At 45.4% G+C, this 26,574-nt stretch overlaps 1 protein-coding gene across 2 annotated transcripts in view; it reads right to left on the bottom strand.

Annotated features, from left to right (window-relative positions):
• MKLN1 (muskelin 1) overlaps window positions 1-26,574 on the bottom strand; it is a 110,450-nt gene that overhangs the window by 55,264 nt on the left and 28,612 nt on the right. For both annotated transcript variants that reach the window (XM_057425542.1, XM_057425543.1), the window contains exons 5-8: window positions 20,538-20,647; window positions 16,568-16,760; window positions 7,696-7,773; window positions 6,428-6,493 (exon numbers count right to left, since the gene is read on the bottom strand). In XM_057425542.1, coding sequence (XP_057281525.1) covers window positions 6,428-6,493; window positions 7,696-7,773; window positions 16,568-16,760; window positions 20,538-20,647 — 447 coding nt within the window. The remainder of the gene's footprint in view (window positions 1-6,427; window positions 6,494-7,695; window positions 7,774-16,567; window positions 16,761-20,537; window positions 20,648-26,574) is intronic.

The raw sequence follows: 26,574 nt of genomic DNA, 5'->3' as shown, positions 1-26,574 counted from the left end.
AGCATCCTGGGTTTTACCTCCTAATAGGTAGGTACAGTGAAGACATTCCAATCCTGGTGACGTATTTAACCTTGCCTATGAGGAACTATAACACCTCTGCAAGTCACCCAGCCCATCAGTCATCTCCCAGACCCCCCACAGTAGAGCTAAACTACAGCAACAGATGAGGGTGCATGGAAAGTATTCAGGTACACTTTCAGTATCTCCAAAGATGGATATTTCAGGCCCTGGATCCCTGCTCCAATGGCTGATTATTCTTCCTAATATCTAAGTGGAATTTCCTTGCTGCAAGGAATCCATTGCCTTTCATCCTATCCCTCTTCACCACCCAAAACGAGCCCAGCCATTCTTCTTCATGCTCTCCCACCACCTAATTGAAGAGAGCTCTGAGCTCCTCCCATGGGTACAAGGAGGAGGGCTTTTCTTTTACAGACTGAACGAAACCACCTCCATCAGCATCTCTCCATACATTACATCTCCACTCCAGCCCCTGCCTACCCTGGTGGCCCTTCACTGGGCTCACCTTCAGACTGGCACCATCTTTATCGTACCAGAGAGTCCAAACTGAGCACAGCCCTCCAATGTTCCTCTGTCTCATACTTGAAGCCACGTTAATCCCTCTTCTTAACCTCCTAATGCAGCCTAGGAGGAGGTTGGCCTTCATTGCTACAAGGACACTGCTGATGCACATGGAGCTATCTCCCACCTTGCAAATCCTCTTTCCATGCAGTCAGGCCCCAGCCCACACTCTTGCCCAAAGGTACTGCATCCCACTTTCAGTCTCCTACCAGCCCAAGCTTCAAGGCCAGGTTGGACAGGGCTTGGAGCAACCTCCTCTAGTAGAAGTTGTCCCTGCCTGTGGTAAGCGGTTGGAACTGGAAGAGCTTTAAGATCCATCTCAACACAAACCAGGCTGGGATTCTATAATATAAGGTGCGCTTCTAGGGTGGGATTGTCCTACTATCTAGGTGTAAGAGATCTCAAAAGCCTTCTGCAGAAGGACATCAATTCCCCGTGTAGTAACCACAGATTCAGTTATCTGCAAGCAGCATCAGCCACTTTGTAAGGAGCACTTAGAACACAACTATAAAGCCAGACCTTAAATGTTCTTAAGGTATCACACCACAGTTCAGTGTAGATGGTGGCTGGATATGAGCTTTTTCAGGCATACACTCTTCTCAAATGTGAGAGCACCATGAAGTTGAGTAACCTCCAGGATTCAGCAGCTGTTTGTGTTTCAGAGCTCAGAAGCCATCTGTGTTTTGTTTCAGAGATCTCTTCATCTTGTACACAAGTCCTGTCTTTAAGTATCTTACGGATAACAGTGTTTTTTCCTCAGGCAAAACAGCATCCTTCATGTCTGCTGCTTTCATCTTTCCATGCTGCTTATGAGCCAGGCTCGTCATTTCCACAGTGTTGCTGGCATATACTGTGGGCACACTGTGCCCACTGCTCTGCATCTCCCACTGCTCCCAACTTAGATCTGTTGGCACTTATCTAATAGAATGAAATAAGCACAATTCCTTGCTGTGAAAGGAAAAGCAAAATGAAGCACACCCAAATTACAGAGGAGCTTCACATCAGTGGGTGAACAGAGGTAGCATCAATACAGACCATTTCACCAATGTTTTCCTTCAAAACATGTTTCTCTTTCCAAAGAGAAGAGAAATGCAGACAGAAAATCATCCTGGTTGCTTAGCTGGTATTTATGGGTTCAAACTGAAACAGGGCAAGCTCATGTTGGATATAAGGAAGAAATGTCTGCCCTGTAAGAGCAGAGAAGATCAATTCCACCTTAACTATGGAATTGTAAAAACAAATCTCTGCAACAAAGTACACACGTTCCTCTAAAGTACTGACATTATTCCTTAGAACTGGAATTTGGCAATCCCTATTCCCACTTCCTTCCAGAATAAGCATTAGTATTTCAAAATGCATGCGCATCTCAATTATAAAGGTCTGAGAGGGCACAATCAAAGTGGTATTAATCAAGGTACCAGTACTAGATGCCTGCATCCTCATCCAAAACTGCATCAGGCCTTAATGCATCAGGGAACACAGTATTCCACACAAGCCAACATTTACTGCCAGAGTATTTCACCAGAGCCTACATAAACAGCAGTGTAGGTTTTCATGACAGCACACTTAACACAGTGTGTTCCTGTGTAGTTTGGGCTTGGTTTCACTTTTGGTTTAATCCATGGTTTGTGACCAGGAAAATACTTCCCTTTCCTTGTAGAAAAGGGCAGAAAACTCTCCAGCCTTCCAAATGAACAACCACATAAAGACATGCACCTTGCAGGAAAAAAAAAGCAGAAACAACATAAAGCTTCTGTTTTCATTTACAGCTAAGGCTTTAAAGTACGTAACAGTTGTTTCCAGCTATAACCAGGAATGCCTCTTGGTAAGCTTTTCCTTATAAGCATCCCAAAATTATGCCATCAGCATCATTCCAGTCTCAGTGTTAATACGATTAAAAGCATGGAAGACACTGTATCATTACCTCCTTTTTCTTTAATACAAAAACATCCCAGGCTGCATTCACAGTTCTGGATCCCAAAATGCCCAATACGTTCATTCCAAACGGCTTTAAGAGTTTTCCAAAGCACAAAGATGACTACACTTAAGACAGTCGCAGCAGGCATTAAGGGTGCAAACATCGGATGGAAACGAGCCACAGCACAAGTTACTACTTGGCAGCAGAGATCCCAGAATTGCTCTTGTAGTTACTTTAGCCTACCCTAACTGGAAGACAAAACATACTAAAAGGCAGTTTAGATGCAATTAAGCTACATTCTACATGAAACCTAGAGACAGAGTCTCAGTGACTTAACGCACCATCAGTAACTTCAGATCTATCTCAACTGCTACCAACACGCATCCTTCATCCCAACACTGGCACGTGTGCATCCAGCAGGCTCACTACCATCACCCAACTTATTCATTTTGAGTAAGTTCAAAATGAACTTAAGATTCCTGTAGTCAGTAATAACTGACTGATATTTCCTTGAGGTTAATCAAAAAGCAAAGCTGTTCATAGTTCAGTTATAGCGACAGCAGGTCTTCACATCAGAGAATCCTATTTGCTTCCAACACCTATTCTGTGTGATATGAAATTTCAGAACCTCCTTGTATGTATAATTTTGGTGTTCCACTTCATTTCCAAGCAACTGAAGAAGAAAATATTCATGTTTGAGAAGGATCTAACCCAAAGCACAAAGGGAGTGCTCTCTAGTTCAGTTACCAAAGACTTCTGCTGAGTTGAAAGAAACAACTCAAGTGTGTGGGTGCCAGTATCTTCACCCCCACCTCCTGCAGTCCTGATCCAGCTCTGGGGCCTCCAGCACAAGAGGGACGTGGAGCTGTTGGAGCAAGTGCAGAGGAGGCCATGGAGATGCTACGAGGGCTGAAGCAGCTCTGCTCTGGAGAAGAGAAGGCTCCTGAAGGGGAGACCTTAGAGCAGCTCCAGTGCCTAAAGGGGCTGAAGGAAAACTGAAGAGGGGCTTTGGACAAGGGCCTGTAGTGACAGGCCTGTGAGGGTGCTGAGGCGCTGGCACAGGGTGCCCAGAGAAGCTGTGGCTGCCCCATCCCTGGAAGTGTTCAAGGCCAGGTTGGACACAGGGACTTGGAGCAAGCTGCTCTAGTGGAAGGGGTCCCTGCCCGTGGCAGGGGTTGGAACTGGCTGAGCTTTAAGGTCCCTTCCAACCCAAACCCTCCTGTGATTCTGTAAGGAAGGGAGGATGTCTTTGAAGGATAAAGTACCCCACTGCTCTTTTTTCCATTGACATTAGATCTGTTACAGGTTAACCAGCTTCACAGCTCCAGTCTGTAAAACACATCCTGACACAACTGGCTGAATTCCCACAGTCTCATTAAAAACTCCCTATGTTCAAAAGGAAAACTCAAGTCAAGTGATCAGCAACAGCCACTTTTAAGAACAGCACCAAGAACTTCCCCGGGCCTGTCATGAGCCAAACTGAATGGCAAAAGTGATAATGTTTTTGAGATTAAGGCTTTTACAAGCCTCAGTGAGCCTGGAAGTAAAACTAAGAACAACTTCCATACAACCCACAAAGAACCCTCCTGAAGGCATTCAGTGACCACTGGCTAGAGCTGCAGGAAGGAAGGAGTGGTGGAACAGAAGGAGGTTCAGTTCTCCCTCACCGTGACTCTACTTCTGTAGGTGCTTTCCAGCCAGTTCTGTGCAAGAAATATTGATGCTTTTCACTGCCTGGTTAAAGCAGAGTGAAAACTGGAGTCAAAGGCAGAGATAATACACTGAACAAAGACTTAAACCAACAGCAGTGGAAAGGAAGCCTCACACTACCATGACTATCATGTTTTCAGGAGGTTTATACCGTTTCCAGCTTGACAAGTGTAATTTTTCTTGTCAAACAGGCACCGGGTACTTGTATCCGCTGATGCCACTAGGGAGCGTTCCCAGCTTCCTTTGTAGGCAAACACCAGCACTGCTCCAGCAGCCGTTAATTCTAACGAGCCTCAAACCTCTTCCACCGAAAGGAGAGGAAAAAAACCCAGCTTGCTTTCACAGACAAAATACCTCAAGTGCTTCCTCCAGAGCAGTAACTACACCCTGAGTAAAAGCCAAGGACTGCAGCTACTGCTGCTTTTCTGCTTGGTCACTGTGACTTAGCAAATTACTCCTGAAGGGACGATCCCGTCACATGCTTCACTCCCCATCCATATGACCACAGCAGATACGGGCACGGCAATTTGTTGCCAACTCTCTCAGTGCCACCCTATACCCTTCCCTGCTGCTCACTCCCTCATCTTGTTTCGTCTTCCCTGGGAACAATCCTTTCACTCATACAGTTATTTACTTAGCAAAGACGCAGGCAGATGCATTCCTTAGTTTAGTAAGGAGTGAAGGGGGCTACAAGGATGCTGGAGAGGGACTCTTCATCAGGGACTGTAGTGATAGGACAAGGGGTGATGGGTTCAGACTGAAACAGGGGAAGTTCACGTTAGATACAAGGAAGAAGTTCTTTACTGTGACGGTGCTGAGGCACTGGCACAGGGTGCCCAGAGAAGTGGTAAATGCTTCATCCCTGGCACTGTTCAAGGCCAGGTTGGACAGAGCCTTGGGTGACATGGTCTAGAGTGAGGTGTCCCTGGTCATGGCAGGGGTTTGGAACTGGGTGAACTTATGGTCCTTTCAAACCCAAACCATTCTGTGATTCTAAGACATACCACAGAAATCTGATTAAATAATAGCAAGATAAAGGGAATTACGGGGAACATCAATCCCAGGAGCTGCTACACATACCCCCCTTTTTTTTCTCTGCAGGCTGAGTCTGAACCACTCTCTAACATAATAAGGAAACAGGTTGGTAGAAAAATGTTTAACAACTTCTGTTTAACACAGTGTTTCTTGCACACTGTGGAAATTAAAAGCCACTCCAAGGCATGTTTCAACACATTGGATCTATTGTTGAGCATTATTTCAGAGAGCACGGTACGTAGCAGATAAAGGAAATCATTGTCCCTATTTCCTCTTCTCTTGTTTAAGCTTCTGCTCAAAGAGGGTAGGAGGGACAGAAAATTAAAACCAATTGTTCTTGGTTTCTTGGTTAAGTCAAGACAATGACTAAGGTGTAACAGAGAACTAATAAGAAGAAGGGGGCTGGGAATGGCAGTTGGAGTATCGCTCCAGAGGGAAAGCAGAGGATTTAATCCAGTTATTAGAAAGTCCTTTTGGTTTTCCTCAGAACTTGAAGTTAAAACAGCCTCTGTCCTGGGTTCAGCAGTAGCAGTCATGTTTTTTCCTTTGTGTTAACTGGTGCAGTGCTGTGTTTTGACTTCTAGTTTTGAGAACAGCGTTGGTGAAGCCGATGTTGTCGGTTGTTGCTAAGTGATGTTTACCCTGACCAAGGACTCTGTGAGGCTCATGCTCTGCCAGGGAAGAGGGGAAGCTGTGAGGAAGCAGAGACGGGGCGCCTGACCCGGGCTAGCCGGGGAGGTATTCCATACCACAGCACGTCATGCCCGGGGTGGGGGGTAACTGGGAGTTACCCGGAAGGACACGGGCTTCCGGGTGGAACTCGTTTTCTTGGCCGGTGGTATCGTATTCTCTTCCCTTGTTATTTTCCCTTATCATTGTTTTTAGCTGATAGTAGCGGTGGTGATTTGTTGCTGGACTGTTCTTGTCTCAACCCGTAGGAGTTGCACTCTCTCGATCCTCCTCCCCGTTCCTCCGGGAGCGGGGAAGGGGAGAGCCCCGGTGCAGGGAGGGGGGGAGACGAACACGGACCTTGATTGTTGTCAGCTCGGCACCACTCACTGGGAGTGAGTGAACAAGTTACCTGACTGGGTTTAAACCACGACAGCCTCCAAAAAAAAAACCAAACATATTTGCATATTTATATGCAAAATGGCTGATTAAATAAGCAATGTAACAGCTACTCACCTGTCTGAACATCTATAACCATCTGATGGCCACCTCTCATCCCTGGTCGGCTGTCTTCTCCATCACCTTCAACAAAGAGGGAAGGGAGAGTTTGCCATAACCAGACTTTAAAAATCAAAGATACAACCTCAAAATGGCCTAAATACTATATAGAAGGAAGCTAAATAACTTAATAGCTCACCATTCTTTAAGCATTACCACAACACTTTTCTCAGGGAAAATTCTTCTGGGCACTATAAAACTGTGGAGCTTTATACTGAATTACTTGGTGACTGATAGTACAGAGGGCTAAAGTGAATCCAGTGCTCTGCTGTGACTCTGAGAGCCTTGGAAAGGAGCCTGAGAGCTCCTGAAGCATGCAGGGCTGCACAAATGAGGTCTGAGCTACCTTTGCAGCTCTCCAGCTGTGAGGACACAGACAACCTTTTGCTCTCCTTCCATCTCTCCCCAGCTGAGAGCTGCCTGAAGGCTGAGCAGTGAGACCAGACACTCGAATGACAGGGCAGGTACCACGGATGGCAGCAAAGAGGTAACAGTGTAGACACAGCTCTGTGCTAATTACTTATTCTCACATAGAAGGGAATTCCAACTATCCCATTAAAGCAGCTTTCCAACCACTTTAGGTATCTTAAGCATTCAGGACAGGTGTCACCTATGGGAAGCAAAATTAGAAAGATAACCCACATTCTGTTGGCACTCACAGATAACCCTTCCCAAGAGGTTTGGGTACTGTCACACCTGGAATCCTACATGTGCTGTAGGACAATGATTTCTGTACTCAAGGCTGCTGCTAGGAATCTCCTCTTCCCATGTTTTTTTTTTCCAAGGCAAAACGCAATGGAAAGAGATCCTGCAGTTTAGAATTACTGTGTGACAAACCAAGACTTCAAAAGATGCATCTGATTTTAAATACTCCCACTTCAGATAATGTATTTATTTACCACTCTTTGCTGTGCATTCAAGTTGACTCCACGTGTTCAATCCAGTCACAACAGGTAACTACTCTCATGCTTAACCTATATTCTGAGATTAGATTCTGAACTGATTAGCTACCCTTGAACTTGCAGCTATGCTCCTGTGGCGTTCCTTATTTAACCAGAAACCAAGCTGCATTTCACCAACTTTGCAGAGAAATGCACGTTTTTTCATAGGGGAAACCATTCCCTGTCCTAAAGGAGGTTTTCTTGCCTTATTTTCTTACTCAACATCCTCAAAGGAACACAACAGAACTGGCAACACATGAGTTATTTCTTAAGAGAAGTCCTTACCTTTGGTGCTTTTGGGTATGATCTGCCCCCAGCGAGGTTTGTATTCTTGTTGGCTGATATACTGATTGAATAAGCCATCTGCAAAACAGAAGTTACGCTGTGTGAAACACTTATGAAGACAGGCTGAGAAAGCTGGGGCTGTTCACCCTGGAGAAGAGAAGCTGCTTGGAGACTTCACAGCAGGCTTCCAGTATCTGAAGGGGGCTACAGGGACGCTGGAGAAGGACACTTCATCAGGATCTGTAGTGACAGGACAAGGGGTGATGGGTGTCAACTGAACAGGAGAAGTTCAGATGAGCTCTTAGGCAGAAGTTTTTCCCTGTGAGGGTGCTGAAGCCCTGGCACAGGGTGCCCAGAGAAGCGGTAAATGCTCCATCCCTGGCAGTGTTCAAGGCCAGGTTGGACAAGGCTTGGAGCAACCTGCTCTAGCGTGAGGTGTCCCTGCCCATGGCAGGGGGCTGGATCTGGATGATCTTAAGGTCCTTTCCAACCCAAACCATTCTGTGATTCTACGATTTATACTTTCATTATAGCAGAGTCACGTCTAATGCAGGTAACTTCAGCCTAACTGAAGCCAGAATGCTACTCCAAACCCTTCCTTTGAAGTAAGTTCTCTCTATATATCAGTTACTTTGTTAAACTTGTTACTGAACTAAGTATGTAAGCACTAAAATAAAAAACACTCCTCACTTTGCCTGCCAGGTTATGCCAATTGTCTATAAATCTCCTGTGCAGTGTATTTAATGAAGAAGAGAATCCCTCCCCTCTATTTAAGCACAAGGAAAGTTGCCAGCGCATGTAAAACACAACCATTTGACTACATTTTAAGTTAAAACTAGGTCAGGCAGCATCTCTGAAGCTTCAGCTAAGAAAAGGGCAGCAAAGCAGATTGTTTAAACACTATGATATGGGACAGCCAAGTCCTGGATGAGAAACAACCCAACAGTTTAAATTCCCTTCAGACTTAAGCAAGAGGAGAAGCAGAAGATGCATTAGGTCAGTGGCCAGATACACCAAGTGCAGCACCTCTACAAAGCAGCAACTCCAGCACTATCAAGCTCTCTTGTCTCTCTTCTTCTGTACATCTACCACATTTCATCTCCACAGGGTCAAGAGGCAGCTCCCAATTCTGGTTACATGTTACCAGAATATCACACCCACGTTAACCCTTTGAGAAGAAGATTCATAGCACCCACGTTCTCTGGGGCTGCTCTTCAGTCTGGGAAGGGCTTCATTTGGGGAACTTGTTGCTAGTGTTCTCCAAATGTCTCCGCTAAACCTACCTTATGTTCCTGCAGGCACAACAAACTATTAGACCACTAATGGCCAGCCTCTTGCCCACTGGCTATATCCCATCCAAAACCACCCCACAACCTCCAGACACAAGTTCTTCATGGTTTTAAGCTGAAAGAGGGGACATTTAGGTTATATGTAAGGCAGAAGCTCTTCCCTATGAGGGTGCTGAGGCACTGGCACAGGGTGCCCAGAGAAGCTGTGGCTGCCCCATCCCTGGCAGTGTTCAAGGCCGGGTTGGACACAGGGGCTTGGAGCCACCTGCTCTAGTGGAAGGGGTCCCTGCCCGTGGCAGGGGCTGGAGCTGGATGAGCTTTAAGGTCCCTTCCACCTAAACCATTCCATGAGCCTATATAAACATTCATTCCACATTTATGCATTACCTGGAAAAGAAAAGGGAGTTCAGACACCCAGTTCAACTACCACAGGCAGACTGAGGACTCAAGTGATAAGATTCACGCTGTTCTGTATTGAAACAGTACATTGCACATACACTGCTCTGATGGAGGATGCAATGAGGGGTCCTTAATCACCTAACACCCGACAGGCCATTGTCCAAGACCAGAGCAAGACCACACCAGTCACGCTCTTTGGCAGAACACTACCCTGAAAACATGCTCAGGGAATCAGTTTTGCATTCCAGAGCAGAGAAAGGAAAACAAAAGTTACCAAACTGCATCTAATACTTTGTAGTTCTTCCGACCCCAGTCAGTGTGGCTGTGAGGGAACGATTTAACAGATTACCAATGCCTCTATTTATTTATAGAAAATCTCTTGGGAAGCAGACAGACAGAAGAGGAATAATCCTCCCTGCACACATCCCTATTTAGTTACCAAAAGGTAAAAAAAATCTTTGTTAAGCAGAAAGACAATGTTCAAATCATGTTTTAAAGCGTTTTCTTGGCATCCTGGAGTTTGCCATAACCGAAATCCAGGTTTTCATTAAAACCCAAGCCAGCAAGTGTTTGCTGGGAGAAGATGAATCCTCTATTTAGAGGGCTTCTAGTAGGAAAAGAAGGGTACTCAAGAGCTCCTGAAAGGTGCTGAATTTGGTGTTAAAACACGAAAGTGCTTTCAACTTTGCTAAACTCAGCTTTGCACAGTCAATGCTCTATGAAAGCAGAGTTTTTCTTTCACCTGCCTTAGAGCCAAAAGCCTCTTTCTCCCAGCACAAGGTAACTGAGGGAAGCCAAAGGTCTGTTCAACGTAGGTAGGAAAGCGGTTTATTTTGGTGGCAAGAGGAGGGTTCCAAACTCCCACTTCTTCAGCATCTGCCAAGTTGGGATCAGCCGTGAGATGTTTTAAGCTTGAGAGTTTGTGAATTCTCATGCAGAAAAGCCAACTTCCAACAGAACAAACGCATGAGCTGTAAGAAATCCCATACTTGAGAAAGTTCAGGCTGGATATAAGGCAGCAGCTCTTCCCTGTGAGGGTGCTGAGGCACTGGCACAGGGTGCCCAGAGAAGCTGTGGCTGCCCCATCCCTGGCAGTGGTCAAGGCCAGGTTGGACACAGGGGCTTGGGGCAAGCTGCTCTAGTGGAAGGGGTCCCTGCCCGTGGCAGGGGTTGGAACTGGGTGAGCTTTGAGGTCCCTTCAACCCCAACCATCCTATGATTCTATGACTCAGGCAGGTTTTTCTAGCCACAAACCTAGACAGAAATCCAGCTTTTTGGCTATCAGTTGTCTTCAAGATAGAATGTAAAACTATTTATCCCTATGGCAGCTAACAGATAAGTGGACATAAATAGCTCAACGGGATGAATTACACCCCAGACCATGTGAAAGGGTGATTTAACCTCTCCCTCATGCTCCACACCCACAGGCTGCACTTGTCAAGATATGACACTTCTCCCCTACTGTGCTTTCAAGCCTCTTAATAATGCTTCTTGTCTTCCATGGGACACTGGTTTGGAAACACTCCAGCTTGCTTCCCAGAAATGTTTCTTTCTGCTGGGAGCAGTTCCACATCCATTCTACTCGCACTGCAAACCAGCAGCAGCTTGTTTTGGAAGCTGAATCACCACCAGGGAAATGAAGGCGGATTTCTAGGTGGATCCTGCATCCGATGGCAGCCCTATCCTAGCACACTACTTATGCTTCCTGCCAGGATAACAGTGCAGACCAAAAGGTCTCCAAAGCTTCTGCACTGGAGGCACTGATGATCTGGGCCTGCTCATGTCTGTCAAGCTCTTCCCAATGAATCACCTTAAATCTCAAGGCTCCTACAGAAAACTAAGTGTCAAGTGGAAGCTTTTAAAGGAAGCTTTTTCCTTTGCTCTCATTTCATTGTCCTGTGTTTACTCTCCAAAATCCCAGCCAAAACCAGCACTTTTCTTCTGTGCTATTTTCAAGCCATTCACAGCGAGTTGTGACGCATTTTGGACGTAACAACATCGAGTTCACAGTGGTTAAAGCTCAGTAAATTCCACCTCCCTGATAACCAAAGCCTTGATTTTGTCTGTGAATTACAGGTTAGCCAGAAAGGATAAGGATAAACAACACAGACAAATGTATTTTGTTGAAGCCATTCAGGAACAAGTAAAAGCTGGATTGTTTCTTTTTAGACAACACACATCTCTACATAGGATTCCTAAAATCTATTCCCTGCCAGTGGCTGCAAACACTTTCGAGTGGTCACGTAGCCCTTAAGTTCTGGGTGTTGGGGTTTGAGACATTCCAAGAATCAAAGAAAAGCACCCAAAACCCCCAAGAGATTGAGGGTTTCTGCAGTCACCAAACTCCCTCTGAAGAAAAGCTGAAGCAGAAAACAAACCTGACACCAGATAAAACCCCAGCCATCACTCAATGATTCCTCTAGGCGTGGGAGCAACAAGGAAAATACACACAGGTTTTCCAGCCTCAAAGCTGTAGTATTCTCATGCACTTTCTGCTTAACAGAAATCAGGGTTGTTCTCAATAAACCACAAGACACCCTGCTTCGACACAAACTCTGCCATCTACTTGGTTTCAGGTCCGCTAGCAAGGCCTCTGGGTCTCCAGCAAAGCTTCTCCCTTTCATATATTCCAGTACTACTAAACAACAAGCCAGCATCCACACCTTCTCAGAACTGAATCCAACCATATTTAATAGTACAATTAAGGCATATATATATAGCTTATTTTATATAGAGAATCACAGAATGGTTTGGGTTGAAAAGGACGTTAAGATCATCCATTTCCAACCCCCTGCCATGGGCAGGGACACCTCACAATAGACCAGGTTGCTCCAAGCCCCATCCAACCTGGCCTTGAACACTGCCAGGGATGGGGCAGCCACAGCTTCTCTGGACACCCTGTGCCAGTGCCTCAGCACCCTCACAGGGAAGAGCTTCTGCCTTATATCTAACCTCAACTTCCCCTGTTTCAGTTTTAACCCGTTACCTCTTGTCCTATCGCTACAGTCCCTGATAAAGAGTCCCTCTCCAGCATCCTTGTAGCCCACTTCAGATACTGGAAGGCATGTGTGTCTCTCTAGAGCTATTCCAGGAGAATACAACTGTTCCTGTGTGTGCATCCTAAGTTTTTGAAGACACTTGGGCCCACAGGCTGTGCATCACCACCTCTTACTTGTCATATGGGGCTGATGTGTCAACAGATAAACACATATCACACAGTGACAGGAGACCTGCCAGAAGCAACACCTCAGTCCCTAGAATACCAATATGAAACCAGCAGATCGTCAACCCATTTCAAGCAGCTTTCAATGTCTACAGGAGCTGCAAACAGCTCAACTGAATCATTTGCACTCCACATCCCCTCTTGGAGGAATATTAAGCAGATTCCCCCCCCCCCCCTTCAATAATATAAGGCCATCTGAAAGCTATAGGAATGAATCCAAATGTGCAGCATTTGAAGGGAGTCTGCAAAGCAGCTGAGATTTAGGGAACCTTTCTCTTTTTCTGAGACGAAGTCAGGCAGCTGCCAGAGTTTCCATTTGCCCATTTTCTAAGTGTAATGCACAAGTCAAAAGAATCTGCGGGAAGAGCGTGGCTGCCTGCCACCGAGCGCTCAAAAGGAATCATCTGGTGCTGCGAGGTGGAAGACAGCGTTCAGCATTAGCAATGCAAAAGAACAGGAGCTAGCTCTCTGCTTAGCACTAATTCTTGACCACCTACTCTTTTTCTCCATGACTCAGCCTACGGAAATAGCCTGTGAAGAGACGCAGTGCACTGCGCTTCGTAGGTACCCACGGCTGCAAACATCAGCCTCGAGAGATGGGTTAGGCTGAAGGGCGTGCGCAGGATCCCTGTCAATCTCACTGCACTTCTGCTTCTTTAAGGCAACGAAAACGGCGATCAGCAAGAGGCCACAAGTTCACATGCTCATGTCCTGTGTGTAACAGAACAGTTCCCTCGCTGAATGCTTGCAGGGATCCTACAAGGATATGTAGACTGCAATTAACTCCACACTTCAACTACACCACACGGACCATACACAGGATTAAAGTTAATCTGGGAAAACAGCACATCAGAGAGGAGCTCAGTCGTAAGAACACCCACACCTTAGAGACTAAGCAGCAAGCTATGGAGATGCTAAGACAGCAAAACAGTAAAATGCTGGGTGCTGAGCTGGAGAGATGCAGAACTGCGGAAGGACAGCTAACCATGGAGGACCACAGGGAGCAGATGGTAGCAATACTGTAGAAGCTATGTTGAAGGCTGAAAACATCTATTCCCACCCTACCAAGCAGAAGGATCCAGCTGTTAATACCAGCTGCATTCAACTGTCCCCTTGTACAGCTTCAATCTATTCCAGCTGCAGTTTGAGGGGGTTTGTGGCCATCAGAAGAGGTTTGTCCTGTCTTCTCCCCCCCCACACCATAGCTCAGCTCCTTGACCTGGTTTGCCACGTGGCAGCAAAAGCACTGGTGCCAGCAAGCGAGGGCACATGGGACACACTGTCCTGAGGAAGGGCAGGATCGACCCAGTTAGTAAAACCTGCAGTTGTGACAACTTCAAGCAAACACTGGATACAGCTCTGGTATCACAGGATAGATGGCACTTCCCTCCAAAGGCTGCTGGGAGGCGACAGAGCTATAAATGGGTACAAGAGCTGAAGTCAGTATAAAGACTTGCAGGAGGCTGGGGGAAGGTTCATGTAGTCAACCACAAGCAAGACCCATTCAGGATGACCAACAGAGCAACAGCAGATGCATGCACTGACCTTTAAACTTCATCCAGCCCAGTGCCATGTTAAAAGGAAGCCATATAAACATCCTCATGCATATTATTCTGTCCCTCAGAAGCAGTGACAACACAGAACGATGCTACCTGAAGACTCTCCTGCTATGTTATCCACTGTCTGTTATTAGAAATCATGGAATCCCAGACTGGGTTGGGTTGGAAGGGACTTTAAAGCTCACTCAGTTCCAAACCCCTGTCACAGGCAGGGACACCTTCCACTGCAGGAGGTTTTCTACCTGCCAAGTCCTTTGCCAGCACTTCCACAAATGGAAAAGCTGAGCACTGCAGACAGCAATCCCGCTCCCAACACAGAATGGGAAACAAACACCTCAAATCCTAGGGGAAAACTGCTGGATAGAAGAAATGGCGCATGTTAAATATTGAGTAATAAAAGAAATCAACATGTAACAGCACAAAAAAATCAGGGCACAAACATCCGCTTCATTAGTGGCCAAGAAAATAAAAGTCCATTTTTAAGGGAACCTTTTCAGCATGCGTCTAGTGCCATTTCATTCAAGAAATAGTTCCTACTACAGCCTGCACTGAAGTAGAAGGAGGACAGCCTCTAGGCACTGACAAGATTAAGCCCCAGCCAAGGCATCAGACACTGATAAAATCATCTCCATCAGCACACGGTACCGCTCTGGCTCGCAGCAGATCCTGCCTCATGTTGGTGGGCTCATCAGCTCCCCCCAGGCAGTCCTGTCTTTGGGAACCACTGCAGAGGCAGGAGCAGCCAGCCAGCCCTCCCTGCTTCCCTCTCATCCTGCAAGCCTCGGGAGGAGGCTGCCAGCTCCAAAAAGCTGCTGCACTGCAGGAAGCTGCTCACGCTGCTGGCTCAGCCGACACCGCTGCGCTGTCTCAGGAGGGCAGGATGAACGCTGGCAGCTCTCTGTCTCAGTGCTTGTAGCTGCTCAGGGAGCTCAGGGTAAGGCAGAGCCCAGCTGTTTTATCTACAGAGTCAAGAAACCTTGGGCCAAATCTGTAGAAAGCCATTTACTGCAGGTTTTGATGACCTGTTGCAGTAAACTCCATGACACTGTGCTTAGTGGAATAGCTTATGCACAGTATCATAGAATGCTTTGTGTTAGAAGGGACCTTAACACTCAGCCAGTTCCAAACCCCTGCCACGGGCAGGGACACCTTCCACTAGAGCAGCTTGCTCCAAGCCCCTGTGTCCAACCTGGCCTTGAACACTGCCAGGGATGAAGCTTATTCAGAAGAAGATGGTGGATTTTCATAGCAGACAAACCTTGACTGTCGGGCTCTCTTTTCTATCAGATCTCAAGAATCACTTCCAACTTCAGTGATACAAACCACACTGATGGTCCAGCACCTATGTTGGCATTTACCCAAAAGGTATCACAAAATGACTGATTAGCCCAGAATTAGAAGAAACACCTCTGGTGCCAGCATCGAAGGAATTGGTCCACTAAGCCCCTAACTCCAGTGGCATCAGACACAAAGCTCTCTCCTTATGCCACAAAGAGCAACTGCACCACAGCCAAGAGCACCTCTGTTTTATCAGACCGTGATCCAAAACCACTGCACAGCTCTTGGGAGACATACTTCAGTGCAACAGCCCACCTCTTTCTGTATCCCACTCCATCAACAGAAAGTCCCTATCCCCCATTTTAGGAGCTGAGAGGTGTTTACACATGGTGCTTCCGAGCTGAAAGCTTCCAAGTAAAAAATTAATAGAAGTTCCAATGAAACCTTCTGCCAAGCTCCTGTTCTGCAGGGAAAACAAGCTCTGCCTCCAGTCACTGTAACAACTACACCGTTCTCCAAGGACTGTTTTCCACATAAGCAAAGGCAGCACCCTCATCCAAACACTGAAAACTGCTGAAACACCAACTAGGTTATAAGCGCTAACCAGAAACCATGGCACAAATCACTACTGAGAAGTCTTAGGCTTCCCTGCTCACCACTCCAGTGGCTTTTGTGACAGTTAGGCCCTCCTTCAGCTTGCCATACACTTACATGTAGAGTTCATTTTCACCTCAAGTGCACCACGTTATCATCTCTGGGGGAACGAGACTCCAAAAGTAGCAGTGATGAGACATTTCATCGGCTGAGTTTTTAGCCTTCCTCATACACATACGAGTCCAAAAGCTGACAGTACACCATGCTAGATATGAAACAGCACAGGGACTATATTACTACTAATCATAGAATGGTTTGGGTTGGAAGGAGTCTTAGAGAGCATCAGGTTCCAACTCCCCTGCCATGGAAAGAGACACCCTCCTAAGAGTGCGTCTTACTCCTAACGGTGAAGAAGTCCATCCCTTCTTCATTAAGACATGCAGTGGAAGTACTAAGTCCATCAACATTCAAAGCAGTAACACCTCAATGCTGTTTCTGCTTAACATACCAGACCCCTCTGGTTCTCTTACCATTCACAGCTTTCTCTATGAGCTCTTCACAAGCATCGAAGTCTCCCTTCAACACCAGCTTGTCATGCAGGTCTGTCAACATGGGGTGCTCCAGAGCAATCTTGGTTTTCTTCTGCAGCGACTCGAAAGCCTCCGTGTAGTTGTGCTGACGAAAATGCTTTAGGCAAAGGCGAATGGCTTCCTGTTCACGGTACTACTGGAACACAAGAAAACCTATGAGACATGTAGATTTGTCTTTTACCACCACTGTACCTGGGAACATGCCTGGAGACAGAAGCTTATAGATGCTGCTCATAAATTGCTCACAAGCTTGGAGGAACGCTGTGTGAAAGACACAAGCTGTGCAGGGATTTACTTGCCAACAGCGTACACAAGTTGTACAAGGTGGTACCATCCCATTTAATAAGCAGAGGAGGCAAGAGCCACAGTACCCCAGATCTCTGGAGTGACCATCACCTCCCCACCATCCGCTGCTCGAGGCCTACACAAAGTGCAGAGCAGGAAAAAGCCTTTGCTCTCAGCGTTACGTAAGTTGATTGTATGACTCTTACATAACAAAATAATTTGGAAAAGTAGGTCACAGCTTTTCGAGAAGCAGAAGGAAGAAAAAGCTAAACATGAGAAACAAGAATACTTGGAATGACCAGCGCTCCTGCCCTCAAATCCTGCGGCTTTCGGATCGATGGCAGCACCGACTGACGTGCACGCCAAAGCGTTACCTTCCGAATATCCCCCCCCCGCACCTTGAAGCAGAGCCTTTGCTTTCACACCATGGATGATTCAAAGCTGCCCATTTCCCACTCAGCTGTGGGAAGGGGTGAGAAACCCACGCTGGGTCAAACATCCAGGCACAGAAACGTGAGAGGAGAGTAAACTGTGTAAGAGCGGCAGCTTGTGCTTTAACACACCAAACATCCACTGTGTTTTCAAAGCTGCTAACTATAAGTAACAGATTTTTAAGCTGATAAGGAGCAGAGCCACTTATTTTACATAGACTCCTCCAACCTAAATGCTAAAGCATTAAAGTGTCGTGGTTTAAGCAGGACATGAAGATAAATAATCCCAATTCCATCTGTAACACACACCTACCGTGGTACAAAGCAAATGTAACTTTAAGCATCCATAAAACTAATGAAGTTACAGACAAGATTTTGCTCCTAAACAGACCTCACTGCTCCAGGTGAAGTTTATGGTATTTAAACGAATACCATCTTCCTGAAAACCTGGGACTAACACTGACATGCACTAAAAATTAGTGGTCTGAATAGCAGGAACCTCATACACTGAAGCAGCTAAAAAGAAACACGGCCATGTGCTGTATTTTTAGGTCTTAATCCATCCGTATTTCACAGCTGCAAACAGTCAGAACCATGCATTTTTAGATAAGCGGCTCCCAGCCCACACAAAAAAGGCCAAGGACATGCACTGATAAAAATGCAAGACTGTGGCAAAGGAATACTAAAGCTAAAGCAGAGTTTTGCAGCACAACTTGAAAACAACAACTTCTTTTTCCTTCTTAAGAGATACTTTAGATGCTGTCTTTAAGCAAAAGTTCACATCATTCCAGGCCAAAACCACCACAGATTCTTTGCTGCTCAAAGGGATAGCAAGCAAAAGGATTTGCTGCACACCAGGAATAACCGGCTTCTGCATTTCAGCTCCTTCAGTTTAGACACGAGACAAAACTCAGACCTGGGCATATTTCCATTGAGCCTCTCGTGACTGACAGAGCGGGTTTATAAAACACAAAATGACTGTTGGATACAGGTTGGCCACTCAATGCAATAATAAAGTTTTTATTTCAGTGACACCAGAGTAATACTTCAAAAGCTGAATGTAAAAAGCTTATTTTAATGCAAAAAAGGTGTACAAGAAGTATAAAAAAGGCTCTTTTTTAAGCGCTGTCAGAGATGACAACCCAAATAATAGCTTTGATTTGAAGCTGTAAATAATTCCTATGGTTAAAAATGTAATGAGAACATGAGCCTAAGATATTAACACTGTCAAATAAACTAGTAGAAATATTTAAGTGTTCAGCATCAGAGTTATAGCCATTACTTAACTGCCATTTAGTTGCTAAAGTATATCCACTCTTAGTAAAAGCAGAGTGGTGAGGCTTCAGGAGGCAGTAGGCTGAGCTGGACAGCAAGGGCAAAGCAGCAGGGAGGGAGTGGAGTAGGGGAGCCCTAGAGAATGAGGACTGTGCTTGCTGTTTTGAGTCCGTATCTGTTATCCCCAACTCTACTCCTCTCTTAATGGGAGTGTTTTGTTGGTGAAAGCACACAAAAGGACAGGCAACTTCATGTAGAACATGATTCCAGTCTGATGGCTAAAGCAGTAAAGGATTACTGGATTTCAAAGCTTTTGAGACTTCCAACAAGAAAATATTCACACCAGCTCAAAGAAGTGGAAGAAACAGGTCAACCTTTCCCCAAACATGGGTCAACACAGATCCTCCCTATATGGATCCAGCAACAGGGCTGTGAGAGAGGAGAACACCAGTGAGACATGCTCTCACCACCACAATCTTGGCAACCGATTCTAGTAGAGCCCAAACAATCATGACTAAGTCTCTGCCTTGCTGCTTTAGGGCTCAAAGCTTTAGAAGAACAATGGTGGCACCCCTTGAAGAAGTCGTCACTACATATATGCTGACCACAAGAAGTGTCAAGTCCATGGGAGAAGGGGGAACAAACCAGATGGTGATATCATCATCATCAGATGGTTTCTGAGCAAAAGCAACAAAAGCAAAAATCAGAGCTTCCTGGTTGCAGCATCTGGTAAAGATGCCAGAGACACCACCACGTGCTGAGGCAGCAGAAAGAAGCACAGAAAACCATCAGCAACTGGACCTTTCAGAACTGGACATCAGTAACCAGAAGACTAAGGACCATCAGTATCACTTTAATCATGAAGCAGCTACAACATCCACTGAGGCTGTCAGTGGTGGTTTTAGATCCTCCATGAAGCAGCTTGTGATGCTGTTATGAGCAGCAGAGGCCACAGGGTTTCTTTAACATACTGGCAGCACTATAACTGGTGAGGGAGTCCCAGTATTACAAGGCACAATCTTTGTCCCCTTTTAAGTTCTTCTTTCTGGAAGCACAGAGATGCTGCTCCACTCCTCACTATTACTCTAATGGGGAAGGGAATCTCTGCAACACAATATGAATTTCATTGAACTGGTCCAGAAAAATCTATGCATAAAAAGCAGCAGCAAAATGAATTCTGGTTCACAATGTGCACTTCCCTCCCACAGGAGAGGCATCTGTTGTACTCAGTTACATACAGTTTATACAACTCATGTTTAGAACCCTTTGAACTTTCTGTCTATCAAAGTGACAAATGGCATAAATCAGCTCATCCCACAGGCCAGTGGCATCAGCTCCCCTCTGTTCCAGGGTATTCAGCAAGAAGACACTAAGAGGGAAACACTGGAAGTACAAGGAGCTGCAACAGGAAAGACATTAAGTGATTCTCTTTAGAACAAGCTCATTTTTCTACCCTGTAACAAAAGCTGCATATGGGATCCAAGAGGCTCTAGGCTCACATATAGCTCTACAGAAGGGCTGGTATGGTAAAAGAATGAGTAATCAAAAGGCAAGAAGAGGGAGAAATGGAATGTGGGTTTGCTAACATTCATTTCCCTTCCAATACAAGTGCTGTTTTACCCATATAGTCCCCTTTGACTCAGTCTTTCTTTTGTCTTTCTTGTGATGTGTATGGGGGAGGGGGGGGTGGAGGGATTTTTGGTGGTGGTTTTGGGGTGTGTTTTGTTGGGTTTAAGCAGATACAGGATTCGCCCTGAGTCAAAACCTCAGCCATGTGGCTTGAGTTGCAACAATGCATGTTTGTCGTTTCAAGAGCTGATATTCCAAGGAATGAAAAGGTCAAGCAATCCCAGTAAAAGAAGTTTCACAAGATTCTGAGAGCACACATCTTCAAACAGGCATCTAAAATGGAGGCCTACCTTGCTGTACCAGTTGAGGCACGGCTGGACCACATCTGGATCATCAATGCCATTAAGTTCAACATACCAGATACTAAAATTGAAGCTAGGTCCCCAGGATAAGAGTGGAACTGGAGAAAAGAGGAAAAGGAGAAAAAAAGGATGCATAAACATCAAAGCACCACTGTGTTAATCTCATCATAGGCTATATACACAGTACTATTTCAAACAGAATGATTTTACAGGTTACACACAAAACTCAGTATTTCTGATTTGACATAAATTCTAGCTCCTTTAAGCAAGCTGAGGAGAATTACCAAATACATCATGTTCAAGCTGTCATTTCAAGCAACCTGTGCCAAGCAGCATTAACACGGCAGATCATTGCAAAGCAGAAGCTCACTTCAAGCAAAAAGAGCAAAAATCCTATCATTTAAACCAGCTCAAAGAGGCAACAAGCTTTGACATGGATGAGAATCACAAGCACACTAGAGACAGTATTTGCTCCTCACAGTACATTTATTTCCCCATTTGTCAGCAACAATTATTTCCCCTAATGGTGAAGACAAGAAGCTTGGGTAGTTTCAATGGGACAGAATTAGTAACATCTGCAAGTTGTGGAGGAGGGAGGGAGGGAAAACTGTCAGTTTTCTATTTAGAAACTATATCTACTCCTCTTTTTACTTAAAAAAGGCTTAAATCTGGGCAGCTTTTAGGCTCATGTTTTATCTACATGCTGGAACAAATGTTATTCACTGACCCATGAAACAGAGGCTGCAGCCTCTCACCTAAGGCTTCTCCCCCCCTCTGTTGTGAGCAACTACAGTCTTGCACTCATTTATTGATTAAGCTGCAGGTTAAGGCTTGATTCTGCTTGTTGAAGCAACTCCAACTCCTTCAAACTGCAGCGAAACCAAGTGCTTTCGTTTCAGATACTTCTGTTTCCTTTTTAGCTGACTGGAGCTAATAAACAGGAAAAAGATAGTATTAGAGGCAAATGAGGAGTTCCCAGCAACAGCATGGAATCCACTACCTCCTCCCTTCCACCAAAGCTATTTTTACAACAGGGAAATTCCTTGTGACTTTCAAACCACCACAAAATACCACGGAGATTGACTTGGTGAATTAAGGGGTTTTCTGACCTACTCCTTGAGGAAATAAAACCCAACATGGCCCTTAAAGTTGTTCCTCAGCTCTTCAAGGTTCTTAAGTATTTATACTTCAAGCAAGCAACATCTACGACTTCCTGCAATGCGCCTGGGCACAAAGCATATGTTCAAACACATGATTTTCTCTATTTTAAAGGGTTTTTCTACAACCCTATTGCTAAAGACTCATGACAACTTCTGGGAACAGTCATCAAGGGAAGAGATTCTTAGAAAAGAGCCAAAGAGATTCTGAATATAGGACTCTTAACTGATTTTATTACCCCTAAGTAGGCACTTTATGTGTTAGAGCTCTCAAATCATCCCGTTCAAGCAGTTTTCTGCTTGGCTGTTCAGCGCAGAGTGAGCTGCTTTCAGAGCATCCCCAGTGGATGCATGTGTGCGGAACCAGGAGAGAAATGAACTGGTCAGAACAACCAGAAGTCACTCATCTGCTGTTCATATGGCAGATGCTCTGCCCAAGAAACCTCTTTCCTGCTTAGTTCTGTCCCCTGCACAAGATGAGTGCTGCCAATAAGGGACCTTAATACCACAAAACAGCTTAATCTGGGGTATTCCACCTATTAAGGCAGCAGACTGACAAAACACCACATGGAAGGGTTAACACCTTTGATCTGTCCTCACCCTGAACACACAGACCAAGACCAAACTGAAGTTAAAGTTGGTATTTGGTCAGATATAAAGAATCAAAGTCTATCCATCAGCTCATTGCACCAAAACACTGCACCAAACCACAGACCACCTCAAACGGACTAAGGCCATCAATTTCCTGATGGTGAACCTGAGGGTAATTTCGTAACACTGACTTTACTGGGTGAAAAACTAAAGCTAAGTATTACCACTTTCCCACTGTATTCCAGAAAAACACAAAGAAATGTACATCTTCCAGTGCCTAAAGGGGCCAACAAGAAAGCTGAAGAGGGGCTTTTTATAGGAGCATGTACGGCCAGGCCAAGGGGAATGGCTTGAACCTGCCAGAGGGGAGACTGAGATGAGCTCTTAGGCAGAAGCTCTTCCCTGTGAGGGTGCTGAGGCGCTGGCACAGGGTGCCCAGAGAAGCTGTGGCTGCCCCATCCCTGGCAGTGTTCAAGGCCAGGTTGGACACAGGGGCTTGGAGCAAGCTGCTCTAGTGGAAGGTGTCCCTGCCTGTGGCAGGGGTTGGAACTGGAGGAGCTTTAAAGTCCCTTCCAACCCAAACCAGTCTGGGATTCCTTTTCAACAGTTTGTCACAGAACTTACATGAGCTTCTCCCAGGAAAACTTTACAATTCACCTTCTTGGTAACCAAACACGACATGAAAGACGTCCTGGGGATGTGCACCAGAATCCTGGGCAGCTACCACCACTGTTATCACCAGTACCAATGCAAAGCCATCAACTTGCTAACACTTCTCTCCCCAGTTAACGCAGCACTTTCAACAGTTCTGTTCACATTAAGGAAACAAAACACCAGAAACGGCGATTTTAACATCAGGATTTTTATTGTGCCATTACCCACTTTAAGGAAAACCTTAAATAGTCCTTAAGTTACACAGGGAACACAAAATAAGTTCTTCCCCGGTGCTGTAAAGCACAGAAAACTGAAGCTGATCTTTTTACAACCACTCCATAGGAGTAAGAACAGCGACAGAGCAGAAGGGTTGAAACTGCAAAGTGGTTTCTATACCAATTAGGAAAGATGAAGTGTTTTGCTGCATCATCTCCTCATTTCTGATGCTACTCCCTGATCCCGGGATCCTCTGCCTTTTTCTCAGGTGTCCATTTGACACATCTCCTTTTAGAGCACATCTAACTCTGACCTGGAAGGGGGAAACAGTAAGTGCAGCAAGGAAGTAGCAACAGTCACACAGACAGTGATAAGCATTACTTGTCAGTGTGACACGCAAATCTCATTGCTATCGCTGCACAGAGTTTGGAGGTAACAGCAATGTAAGATCCTGGGTGCAAGGATGGCAAGTCTATGTACTAGAGAAAACAGTAGCAGAGGCATTAAACACAGTAGAAACATTTCAAATACCTCTCTCAAGGTAATTTCTGTGTCCCTCCTCTCCAGGCCATAGACAGACAAACAAATTATGTGCATAAAAACACTGGGAACACCCATAAATAAAGTCTGGCTCATTTCTATCACCCCTAAGCTTCAAAATCTTGAAGCCTTGTTAGTAACTCCCATGCTAGTAACAAACTGGCATGAGAATTACACCAGCAGTTCTTCAAGATCCTTCATGGCGAATCAGCCTTTACAACACTTGGTGCTTTCAAGGACACGCTACAAAGAAAAAGCTTTACGCTGAGTAACCACAAAAGCAGAGGCAAAAACAAAGCTCAAAGGCATTAAAATGATTATTCTCTAGTATTTTGTTTGGATACGTATCTTCTTCCCCCTCCTAAGTTCTTAGATGAGGTGTGACATGAAATGCACAACTGCCTTGTCAAGGAGGACAAAAGCCTGCACAGCAACAGGAGCTGAAGTTGAACTAATTTAAGTCAAAGAAGTGTTAAGTCTTTTCTTGACAGAGTGAGAAGTTATTTCTTCTGCTTTCTCTGAATCTCAAACTTTCTCTACAACGAGAGCAACTGAACTTGTAGGAGTAGGAAGTATTTTCCCCTCTCACACATAAAATAATAGAATCATAGAATCAACTGGGCTGGAAAACATCTTTAAAGAAAAAGCCCTTTAAGCTCATCCAGTCCAACCATTCCCAGCACAGCCACGGCCACCACTAACCCACAGCACTGAGGCCTCGTCTCCACGCTGTGTGAACACTTGCAGGGACGGTGACTGCAGCCCTGCCCTGGGCAGCCTGTTCCAATGCCTGAGCACCCTCTGGGGCAGGAATTGTTCCTCAGCTCCATCTAAACCTGCCCTGGTGCAGCTTGAGGCCGTTTCCTCTTGTCCCATCCCTTGTTCCTTGGGAGCAGAGCCCAGCCCCTCCTGGCTCCATCCTTCTCTCAGGCACTTGGAGGGAGCAGTAACATCCCCACTGAGCTTTCTCACATCTTGTTCCTCCTGCCTTACCTCCACACATCAACCTCACCACTGTGTTATTAACAGTATGCTTAGCTGTGGAATGAGAAAGCAAATGCCTGATGGAAGTCGCTGCAGAACTCACTATAACGCCTCCCCCAAATACACAAACCTCACTAACAGCAGCAACTTCAGCCGTGTCAGTCTCTGCAAGTCCAAAAGGGCAGATTTTGGCCTCCTGTGTCCTGGCAGCATGACCAGGAACATAGCACGGTGGTGCACATTTGTGAGCTCCTTTGGCTAGGAGCTTGGAAATTCTAACAAACCCAAAACACAGTCAAGCTGTGTCTCTGAAAAATAACACCATTTCGTAACTTGGGTTTGCAGTTGTGTCACAGCAAAGAACACCCTCAGAACTTCAGGAGCAAACTACCCATCAGCTGGAGGCTTTATTAAGCTTTTATTAGGGAAGAGATTCTCATTTCTGTCCTAGCACAGGGATTTCTTCATAGGAGACAGTGTCAAGAAACACAAGGCTATCGGTATAACTAGAAAGGAGAAGGCATCTCAAATTATAACTAGTAAGCAAGTGACAGTTAAATACAAATCTTTTTTGAGTTTTATGTATATACATCATAGAATCACAGAATGGTTTGGGTTGGAAAGGACCTTAAGATCATTCATTTCCACTCCCTGCCATGGACAGGGACACCTTACCATTAGACCATTTCAATTAGACCATGTCACCCAAGGCTCTGTCCAACCTGGCCTTGAACACCAACAGAGATGGAGCATTCACAACTTCTCTGGGCAACCCATGACAGTGCCTCACCACCCTCACAGTAAAGAACTTCTTCCTTATCTCCAGCCTGAACTTCCCCTGTTTCAGTTTGAACCCATCACCTCTTGTCCTATCACTACAGTCCCTGATGAAGAGTCCCTCTCCAGCATCCTTGTAGCCCCCTTCAGATATAAAAACGATGTTAATATATATAAAACAGAATCCCAGACTGGTTTGGATTGGAAGGGACCTTAAAACTCATCCAGTTCCAACCCCCTGCCATGGGCAGGGATACCTTCCAGTAGAGCAGGTTGCTCCCAGCCCTGTCCAACCGGGCCTCAATCCCTATTGCTATGTGTGGAACCACTTCCCAACAGAACAAGCCACCTAACTATTAATATTACTCATGTCACGTCAGAGAAAATAAAACTCTAGTAGTAGAAATTAACCAGCATTTCACTTTCCTCGCATGTTTCAACTTGCTGCTAACACTTCATAACATCACAACCCGTTTTGCTGGATAGGATTCACACATCCAGACAAGTAGCTGGTAATCATTCCATCTTTCCATCCACCCCTTTAGCCCTCTAGTAACTACTTGCTGGTTTCTAGCCAGTGAAAAATAACATTTCCTAAAAACCTAAAGCAGAAAGCTCCACAAATCAACTTTCCTGCTGCAGTCAACCTTTAACTCCATTACTCTGCACCTCTTGAGGTTTCCCAAAGCCAAGTGTTACGGATGCTTCCAAAAGTAACAGCCAAAAACAAGCCCAATGCACAACCGATTCCTCTACTCTTCTAAGAACGGAAACACCACTGTCCATGGCACAAACACAACTGCTTGATTCCCAGCCTGAAGCTTTCAATTCCACAAGCAAACATGAGAGGAGATGCAGAAAGCCATGCAGAGACACGAGCAGAGGGCTCTGAGGGGAGCCCCTGCACAGCCACTATCATCCAAGTCTTGGCAAAGGAATTACTCAAAGCTTCAGAACATTCCTCAATTCATCTAAGTGAGTCAACACATCTCATTTTTCAGCAGCTACCTCTTTGCTCCATTTTTAACCTTAAACAGCCAGTTTAAAACCAGTCATTATTTTACTATCTCCGTATAGGAAGGGCAAGATAACTTTATGAAGCTACA

The sequence above is a fragment of the Pezoporus wallicus genome, unplaced genomic scaffold (assembly GCF_028554395.1).
Source record: "Pezoporus wallicus isolate ANWC-B61680 ecotype Strahan unplaced genomic scaffold, APGP_CSIRO_Pwel_v1 contig_4722, whole genome shotgun sequence".
In the NCBI taxonomy this organism is placed as follows: Eukaryota; Metazoa; Chordata; class Aves; order Psittaciformes; family Psittacidae; genus Pezoporus; species Pezoporus wallicus.
Note: the sequence above shows the minus strand (reverse complement) of the source record. Positions and strands in the feature narration are given on the sequence as shown.